Consider the following 9,855-nt stretch of genomic DNA (forward strand, 5'->3'; position numbering starts at 1 on the left):
AGTCATGACCAGAGGCTGAGCCTGCTCTGGATCCTCAAGTCATGACCAGAGGCTGAGCCTGCTCTGGATCCTCAAGTCGTGACCAGGGGCTGAGCCTGCTCTGGATCCTCAAGTCATGACCACATGCTGAGCCTGCTCTGGATCCTCAAGTCATGACCACATGCTGAGCCTGCTCTGCATCATCCCTCTCCAGCTCTGGGAGAGGGGCAGGTGCCCAGGCTTGCAAAGGAAGGTGGATTCAGTAAGCAGTTGGTCCCTACCTTTGTCCCTTCTTTTCCAGTGAGGCCAGGAAGACCTTGTTCACCTGGGGGACCTGGAGGGCCTGGATGGCCTCGTTCCCCCATTGGCCCAGTCTCACCAGTTGGACCCTGAAGAAAGAGAGGGGAGAGATCAGCCCAGCAACCAAAGTGCAGCCCTTTAGGTTGCAATGGGATGGAAGATGCTCCTTCTCCTAGCTGTGCCTTGCAGTGCCACCAGGAATCCCTGTACACATGTCTCCTTGGGCATTGAGGAGGAAGCTCTTCCCCATGAGAGTGGTGAAGCCCTGGAATGGGTTGTCCAGGGAGGTGGTTGGGGCCCCATCCCTGGAGGTGTTTAAGCCCAGGCTGGATGAGACTCTGGCCAGGCTGATGTAGTGTGGGGTGTCCCTGCCCATGGCAGGGGGGTTGGAACTAGATGATCCTTGTGGTCCCTTCCAACCCTGACTGATTCTATGAGTCTATGATCTTTCAGAGGGGATCTTCTCAATGCTGATCAATAGCTGAAGGGTGAGAAGCAAGAGGATGGGGACCAGAGTCCAGCTACAGGCGAAGGGGCAACAGGCACAAACTTCAAGCCATGAGGCTCTGGCTGAAGATGAGGAGAAACTTGTTTGGTGTGAGGGTGCTGGAGCCCTGGCGCAGGCTGCCCAGAGAGGTTGTGGAGGCTCCTCCTCTGCAGAGCCCCCAAACCCAGCTGGAGATGGAGATCCTGGGCAAGCTGCTGGGTGTGCCCCTGCTTTAGCAGGAGGGTTTGACTTGGATGATCCCCAGAAGTCCTTCCACCCCCCCACCATGCTGGGAATCCTTGATCTAAAGGACCCTTGGTTTGGAAGTGAGCAGGGTTGCCCTTGCCGGAGCAGAGGCACTGGGAACCCCTGGCATGAAAATGTTCACCTAGAGGAGATGTTATGACCACAATTATTATGCCTAGGGTAGCTTTTTTGTCTTCAATTGAAGACTTCCCAAGCATTCTACAACTGTGCTAATTCTCCCTTCTATGGGGCATCCATAATGGCTGAGGCCATTACTCCAGGGCAGTTCCTGCCTGCCTCTGTGCCATACACAGGCACTAACCCTGCCCAGCCTGGCAGAAGCACAGGAGGTTCCCCAGTGGCCCTGTTCTGGAGGAAAAAGAAGATGAGGGAACCCAGGTGCACAAGCCCAGAATCATCCCAGCACTCTGGTGTCCCCTGGGATGGAGGCTGGGATTCAGAAATAGTGTGGCCAGCAGGAGCAGGGAGCTCATCCTGCCCTGTGCTCAGCACTGCTCAGGCCATGCCTTGAGTCCAGTGTCCACTTCTGGGCCCTTCAGTTTAGGAAGGATGTTGAGATGCTGGAAGGTGTCCAGAGAAGGGCAACAAAGCTGGGGAGGGGTCTGGAGCACAGCCCTGTGAGGAGAGGCTGAGGGAGCTGGGGTTGCTTAGCCTGGAGAAGAGGAGGCTCAGGGGAGACCTTCTTGCTCTCTCCAACTTCCTGCAGGGAGGTTGTAGCCAGGAGGGGGTTGGGCTCTTCTCCCAGGCAAGCAGCACCAGAACAAGAGGACACAGTCTCAAGCTGTGCCAGGGGAGGTTCAGTCTTGAGGGGAGGAGAAAGTTCTTCCCAGCAAGAGAGACTGGCCTTTGGAATGTGCTGCCCAGGGAGGTGGTGGAGTCCCCATCCCTGGAGGTGTTCAAGAGGGGATTGGATGTGGCACTTGGTGCCATGGTTTAGTTGTTCCTGAGGTGTTGGGTGACAGGTTGGACTTGATGATATCTGAGATCTTTTCCAACCTTGTTGATTCCATGATTCTATGTCACGCTGCAGGGTGCCCTTGGGGCAAGCACAACCATCTCATCACCATGATTCAGCAGCCACAGAGCAGGGGAACCTCTGCAGCACAGCCAAAGAAAACTGCCAGGGAGCCTAATGTGCACTTGAGAAGACAAGGCAGGGGCAGGGGATTGCCCCCAGTCAGGGAATTTGCAAAGCAGGGACCTTACACTGTCATTAAAGAGGACAAATTAACTACATTCCAATTACAGAGTAACCTCCCAAGCAGCTCAGGAAAGAAGCCTCAGCCCAAGGCCTCTTGCTGCTCACTCCAGGACTCCGCCTACAAAGCTGATCCATGAGCTCTGTGTGCTTGTGCTTAAGGGGTACAGATTCTGCTCCTGCAGTTGCTACTTCCAGATTGCAGAGGGTTGGGTTGTATTTTGTGTGACTGCAAGAGAAGCAGCCCAGCTCTGACAGAATCTGGCAGCACTTCACACTGAGGAGGGATGGCTTTCTTCACTGTGACGTGGCAGAGCAGCCTTGCATCAGGCTTACACAGCCCTGAGTGCCCCAGCAGCTGTACAGCCCTTTGAGATCTCCCTCATCTCCCTGGCTGCTTCAGGCCTTTTGCTCAGCTTGTCTGCAGCTGGGCTCTCTCTCATCCCACACCAGTCTGACCCCACAGCAGCTCTCTTGAGTTCACAGGAGCCACCTGATGCACAGCAGCTTTCCAAATGCCACCCCAATCCCTCAAGAGAAGGTAGGCTGGGACCCTCTGGGGTATTTCACAAGCCTGGTCAGGAATTTCAAAGCCATGGAGCTTGCTGCAATGTGACTTTGCCTTCCCTGGAAGGGGAGCCTCAGTGCTGTACAACTCCTGGTCTCAGCAGCTCCAGGTGAGTCATCAGAGCTGTGAGAGCTCCCTGTGCCCAAGCAGGGGAGATGAGCTGCTCTAAGCATGAGGCTTTGTTTCTTACCTGAGGGCCTACGACACCAGGAGGTCCTGGAGGGCCAGTCTTGCCTTGGAAACCCTGTTAGAGAAAGGGAAAAGAAAGAGGTGAGACTTGTGCCAAGAAGTGCTCCAGCGAGGGTCACAGACTGCCACCCAGCTGCTCCTCTCTGGTGGAACCAGGGATGGACCAGGAATGGATGGACACCCAAAGAGAAAAGGAACAAGAACTCAAACAGAAGGTGGAAGGCCTTTGTGAATCTCCACAGGGGTGAAACAGAGGAAGAGAGAGGGATTCCCCAAGCTCAGCTCTGCTGTAGTTTGGCTGAAGGACTGGCCATATACACAAAACCATTTGCTGGTGCTCCTAAAGCCTATAGAGGCAAGGGCTGAGAGATTCTGTGAAGCCATTTATTGCCCTTCTGCTCCCTGTTCTGGCACTGCTTCAAGGCTTAGCTTTGCACGATGCTTAGCTTTGCACGATGCTTAGCTTTGCATGATGCTTAGCTTTGCACGATGCTTAGCTTTGCACGATGCTTAGCTTTGCATGATGCTTAGCTTTGCACGATGCTTAGCTTTGCTTTAAGGCTTAGCTTTGCTTTAAGTCTTAGCTTCCAGGAGCTCAGAGGCTGGGTAACCACCTTTCACTTTTGGCACTGGCAGCACCAATCTCCAGCCCCACTGAAGCCCACAGCCCTCCAGTCTTGGTGGGGGGAGTGCTGCATGAAGCTTTGATTTCCTCCATCACCACTTGTTGAAAGAGATCACAAATGTGGCTCTCTCCAGCTGCTGCTGAGTAGCCAAGTCCCCAGGACAGCTTCTTCCCAGGCCATTCTGAGGAGTGACAATAAGGAACTATCAGCACTGCAATTGTTTAGCTCTCCTCAGCCTCTCTTTTAAAAGCACATTAATTACCAGCCCAGCTCGGGCTGACAAGCTTGAGAACTGTCATTCAGGGCACAGAGGCTGTTTTCTCATTGCCACAAAAGAGGATCAGATAAACCCCAAGCCAAGAGGAATGTGTCAGGCTAAAAAGAAACCCACAGCCCAGCACCCTGGCTCAATGCTATTGGAGCTGCCTGCAGATCACAGGAAAGATTCTGTCATCAAGTGGGGAGGGGAAGGGGGAAAAAAACCAAACCCACCCCACATCTTGGTGAAATAAATGTACTGTTTAAGCTCCTGTTGTTGAAAAAGGTCTCAGCCAGTTCTGTGCAGGACTTTTCTTACTAAGCTGAAAGAAAAGGGGGGAGGGGGGCGTGGGTGTTTCAATGTTTAACCTGTTTGAGCCTTGGGTAAAAGGGTTTAAAGTATTCTTCATGGGGGTTTTAGGGGGTTGGGTTAGATCTGGTGTTTGTAAATCTAATAGGGGCAAATACATGCTGGAAGGGGTCCAGAGAAGGGTGAGCAGAGGGCTGGGGCTGCTCTGCTGTGAGGACAGACTGAGGGAGTTGGGGTTATTCAGTCTGGAGAAGAGAAGGCTCCCAGGAGACCTAATTGTGGCCTTCCAGGATCTGAAGGGGGCTACAAGAAAGGTGGAGAGGGACTTTTGAGGGTGTCAGGGAGGGATAGGACTGGGGGGGATGGAGCAAAACTAGAAATGGGTAGATTGAGATTGGATGTTAGGAGGAAGTTGTTCCCCATGAGGGTGGTGAGAGCCTGGCACAGGTTGCCCAGGGAGGTGGTGGCAGCCTCATCCCTGGAGGTGTTTGCAGCCAGGCTGGATGTGGCTGTGAGCAGCCTGCTGCAGTGTGAGGTGTCCCTGCCTCAGCCACCTTCCTGGGCAGCCTGTTCCAGTATTTCACCACTCTCACGGTGAAGAACTTCCTCCTGATGTCCAACCTAAACCCACCCTGCTCCAGTTCCAAACCACAGCCCCTCATCCTATCACTCTAAGCCCTTCTGTGCCTGTGATAAGCAAACCACTGCTGCAACGACTCAAGAAAGGCATCAGGAAGTCCTTTGAGACCCCAAAAAACCTGAAAGCCCTTTCTCCATTGCTGCCCATGCAGACTTGGAGGTTGATGCTTAATTTCAGTCTCAAAAGTTGCTCACAGCAGCTGCAAGCAGAGTTTTCACTGCTCCCCCCATCTGAATGCAGGTGTCCTGCATGTTGGAAGAGAATGAAGAGTCTGGGAGGTGAAAACTCTCTCTTCATCTTTAAGTTAATGTTGGCCTGAGGACTTTGAGGAGAAGAGGCTGAGGAGGACTTTGAGGAGGAGAGGCTGAGGAGGACTTTGAGGAGGAGAGGCTGAGGAGGACTTTGAGGAGGGGAGGCTGAGGAGGACTTTGAAGAGGGGAGGCTGAGGAGGACTTTGAGGAGGGGAGGCTGAGGAGGACTTTGAGGAGGAGAGGCTGAGGAGGACTTTGAGGAGGAGAGGCTGAGGAGGACTTTGAGGAGGGGAGGCTGAGGAGAGACCTTCTGGCTCTCTACAACTCCCTCAAAGCAGGTTGGGGTGAGGTGGTAGTTGGCCTCTTCTCCCTAGTAAGAAGGAAATTGCCTCAAGTTGTGCCAGGGGAAGTTTAGGTTGGATATTAGGAGCAATTTCTTTGCTGCAAGAGTGGTGAGGCACTGGCACAGGCTGCCCAGGGAGATGGTGGAGTCCCCAGCCCTGGTGGTGTGCAATAATGTGTGGCCATGGTGCCTGGGGACATGGTTTAGTGGCCACGGTGGTGTTGGGTCAAGTAACTCAATGATCTTGGAGGTCTTTTCCAGCTGAGATGATTCTATGGCTTGTGTGCTCAAAACCACCACAACCACTGCCTTCAAGTCAGCCTCATGCTGTGTAGATAACTAGCTGGTGTTGTGCTGAGCAGTATTTGCATTGCCTGGCATAGCAAATGCCAGGCAAGTTAATTAAACTGTTCTGTGATGTGCTGTAGAGGGAGAAAACAATTGCATCATGTGCAAAGCCTTTGTGCTGCTCCTTGGCTGGGGAAGGCAGGGGAGAAGAAAAAACCAACACAAAGCAAAGCTGAGCAGAGGAAACCTGGGGTTCTTCTCTTGCAAAACAAACACAGAGGGAAAAGCCTGCCTGCTGACATGCAGCAGGAAGCGTTGGGGAGAGGGACAAACCCACCACAGTCAATGAGCCAAGGGAAAAAAGAACAGATAATGCCAAAAAGGGCCTGAAAGAAAGACAGGAATTACTGGGTGCAGAGGGACACATGGCAGAAGGGTCATTTCTGTCCAGGGTGTAGCCTTCAAGCAATAAAAGGTGCAGGAAACAGAGCAGCAGAGACACAGGACAGGCAGGGTTTCATCCTTTCCACCTGCCTCATCCTCCTCCTCTGGTGTGAAACAGCAATTATGTTTGTGCAAGGAAACCTTTGACAGTGGACAAAGCAGAATGGGGACAACACAGGAGGTAACTCCAGAGCCAGGGGCTGCTCCTTGGGCCATGGGAATGTGCTGCCCAGGGAGGTGGTGGAGTCCCCATCCCTGGAGGTGTTTAGGAAGAGCCTGGATGAGGCACTTGGTGCCATGGTTTAGTTGATGAGATGATGCTGGGTGATAGGTTGGACTTGATGATCTCAAAGGTCTTTTCCAACCTGGTTAATTCTATTCTATTCCAGTCCAGTCCAGCCCAGCCCAGTCCATCCTATTCTTCTCTTCTCTTCTCTTCTCTTCTCTTCTCTTCTCTTCTCTTCTCTTCTCTTCTCTTCTCTTCTCTTCTCTTCTCTTCTCTTCTCTTCTCTTCTCTTCTCTTCTCTTCTCTTCTCTTCTCTTCTCTTCTCTTCTCTTCTCTTCTCTTCTCTTCTCTTCTCTTCTCTTCTCTTCTCTTCTCTTCTCTTCTCTTCTCTTCTCTTCTCTTCTCTTCCCTTCTCTTCCCTTCCCTTCCCTTCCCCTCCTCTCTTCCATCCTATCCTATCCTATCCTATCCTATCCTATCCTATCCTATCCTGTCCTATCCTATCCTATCCTATCCTATCCTATCCTATCCCATCCTATCCCATTCCTTAAGCAAAACTTAGTGAGGCTCTCATGCATAGCTTTGGCCAAAAGGCAGCAGCAGCAGAGATGCTTTTCTGACCTGGATGCTAAGATAATGACTGAGTGCTCTGCAGGAACCAGTGTGGACAGAAAACCCACCTCCAGTGGACAGAGTGAGAAAGGAAGCAGAGGTTTGACTTGTAAGGCTTCAAAGAGCAGAGGCACAGCCTCGCCCTTTGGAAGGCCAAAGGGGTGAGTGCTTCAGGGAGCCCTTAGGGTACAGAGCCCATCCAGCAGCCCAACTGCTTCTCCACCTCACCAAAGCAAGAGCCACCCCAAGTGCTGCTGCTGACCCACCCAACATCCTCCCACCTCACAAGATGCTGCATCTGCAGCAGCCACCGTGGCAGAAGCCCAACTGCCTCCAGTGCTGGTCAGCAGCAGCCCTGCACCTCCATTCCTGATGCATTCTGTTGGCCTCCACAATCTACTGAAGGGAGGGAGAGGAGCTGGTGCAGAGCCTCCACCTAAACCCTCATCAGACCAACCTGTCCTGCTGCTTCCCACAGACCCTCCCATGCAGCTGGAGAGGCACAGACCTCCAGGGAAACCAAAAGTGTGGCCACATCTCCCCAGCTGCACAGAAAGGCTTCAGATAAACTGATCAGCAAGGCAAGGCTCAGGACTGATGATCTGCCCACCAACATGTTGGCTACTTACAGTTTCTCCTCTCTGTCCAGGGTGACCAGGCAATCCATCCTTCCCAGGAGGACCCTGCAGCAGAGAAGCAAGTTGAGAAGGACCATCACCAAGTGCTCAGCAGTCAGGCAGTGATGAGGACTGAATCAACCCTGTCTGCCTTCTTGCACTACTTCCCATCCATTTCACAGTGAAATGGGGATGCTCAGAACCCTGCAGGACGTGTCCCTCTTCCCACACATCTCCCAGAGGCATGGTTTATCTTGCAGGTCTGCTGTGGGAGCAAGCTGCTCACCCCTGGGAGAGCAATCCCTCCCGAAGAAAGGTTCCTGAGGCCCCCCCCACCCGTGGAGAATGGTTGCAGAGACACCAGACTTCCTCTGCTGTGCTGTCCTCCCAGGGGAGGGAGGGAAAAGAAAGAGCAGAGCCACCATGAAAGATCCCAGAGATATTGAGTCATTAGGAAGTGAACATCTATAATCAGCTGCAATTTACTTGGCTATTGAAAAGCTGGAACCGTGGGGCTCTTATCAGGATGGCTCAGTAAAGCCTTTCATTGGGCACATTCCTGCTTGTCAGGGAAGCAGCTAAGACTCTGAGCTGGCAGAGGCAGCCACAGCTGGCTGGGGAAAGCTTTCTCCATCCCTCTGCAGCCTTCTAGACGGAGAGTTACTTACAGGGGGGCCTTTTGGTCCAGGAAATCCAGTTGGTCCTTGAGGCCCTGGTGGTCCCTGGGATGCAAAAGAAGCCAAAGGTGGTTAAGGAACACTAAATGCTTCACTCTGCCACACCAGCTCTGTGTGAGCAGCAGATGAGCACAAAGAGCATGGAATGCATTGGGTTGGAAGGGACCTTGAAGGGGCATTAGTCCAACCCCCCCCTGCAGTGAGCAAGGACAGCCCCAACCAGGGAAAACTGCAGCAATTGAGGCTGAACTCCTGCAAGCCTCATTGCTTCAGTGCTTTCCACCTGGGGTGCTGTAATCTAGGCCAAGCAGCTTGAGGTCCCAGAGGTGGTCCTCCAGAAGAAGCAGGGCTCTGGCTGCCTGCACAGAACCCAGGGCTGACTTTTCTCATGGAGTGAGGCTTACACAGCACACCCAAGGTCCCCTTTGAGCCTTCCTTGGAGAGCTCAGCAAGAACCCAAGTGCTGTAGGTGACTTGTGGGATCTCTCTCCACACAAGCACCTTCCACCTCTTATTTCCAAACTGATTTGCCCTTTTTGCTGCCCAAGAGCTGCATCCTGCCTCCAATGCTCTGCCCACCGCTCCCTGCTTAACGTGGGACTTGGTGGGCAGGGGCTTGCTTGCCCTAAGCACCATCCCATGGCAGGGAGGTTGAACTAGATGATCTTCAAGGTCCCTTCCAACCTAAACCATTCTCTGAATCAATGAACCTCAGCCCTGCAAACCCTCCTTGCCTGCCCTGGATCAGGCCCTGCTTTATCCCCCACCGAATCTCCTTACCCTTTCACCAGGAGGTCCAGGGGGGCCATCACCACCAGAGTTGCCCTTTGGGGAGGAAGAAACAAAACACCACACCATTAAAAACAGATCCACACCTGCTGCTGCACACAAAGACTTCAAATGGCACCCAGCCCCATGGTGACACCACATCCCACCAGCCCCCCTGCTCCCCCTTGCTGAATAATTCTGCCTGAGGAGCAGCACCCAGTGACAAATGAGCAGCTGCTCCTTTCCTCCCCTACCTTGCTTAATAAAAACCCAGGGAAGATAAGACCAGGGAGCTCAGGATATCTCCAGCACATCAGGGCTCTCCCTCTGAGAGATAAATGCCACCACAGAGCCCAGGTATTTATCAGAACTGGATGCCAGCACAAAGCTGGGACATTCATTTCTAACGCCAGCAGCGCGGGGCTGACAGCATCTCACTACAAAAGCTTTGCTCCCATCGTGACCAGAGATCGATGGTCACTGAATGGAGCTCTTCAGGAGGCTCTGGAGCTCTTCAGCAGGCTCTGGAGCTCTACAGCAGGCTCTGGAGCTGAGTGTGGCTGGTACAAAAAGCCCTCTGCTGCCCACTGACCAATGCTGGGCACACAGCGTGCAGCTCAGCAAGGTGCAAGGGTCTGGAGCCCAGAAGGCAGTGCACAGCCCTGTGCCCATGGCACAGCCTGAGGCTTCCAAGGTGCTTCTAGTGCTGCTTGAACACCCAGAAAAAGGGCCTGGGGGAAGTGTCAGAGGCTGGCAGGGTTGTGCTGGCTCCTGAGGTGGGAGTGCTCCTTCTGGTTGCAATGGCCC

General features: G+C 53.2%; 1 protein-coding gene across 1 annotated transcript in view; it reads right to left on the reverse strand.

Annotated features, from left to right (window-relative positions):
- The window catches only part of LOC137458769 (collagen alpha-1(V) chain), a 49,600-nt gene extending 40,462 nt beyond the window's left edge, over positions 1-9,138 (reverse strand). The window contains exons 1-5 of the mRNA XM_068170035.1: positions 9,061-9,138; positions 8,272-8,325; positions 7,616-7,669; positions 2,990-3,043; positions 261-368 (exon numbers count right to left, since the gene is read on the reverse strand). Coding sequence (XP_068026136.1) covers positions 261-368; positions 2,990-3,043; positions 7,616-7,669; positions 8,272-8,325; positions 9,061-9,138 — 348 coding nt within the window. The remainder of the gene's footprint in view (positions 1-260; positions 369-2,989; positions 3,044-7,615; positions 7,670-8,271; positions 8,326-9,060) is intronic.
- Between the last annotated feature and the right edge of the window lie 717 nt (positions 9,139-9,855).

This window comes from Melanerpes formicivorus, unplaced genomic scaffold (assembly GCF_026170545.1).
Source record: "Melanerpes formicivorus ecotype bairdi unplaced genomic scaffold, bMelFor1.0.p_v2 SCAF_276, whole genome shotgun sequence".
Classification (NCBI taxonomy): Eukaryota; Metazoa; Chordata; class Aves; order Piciformes; family Picidae; genus Melanerpes; species Melanerpes formicivorus.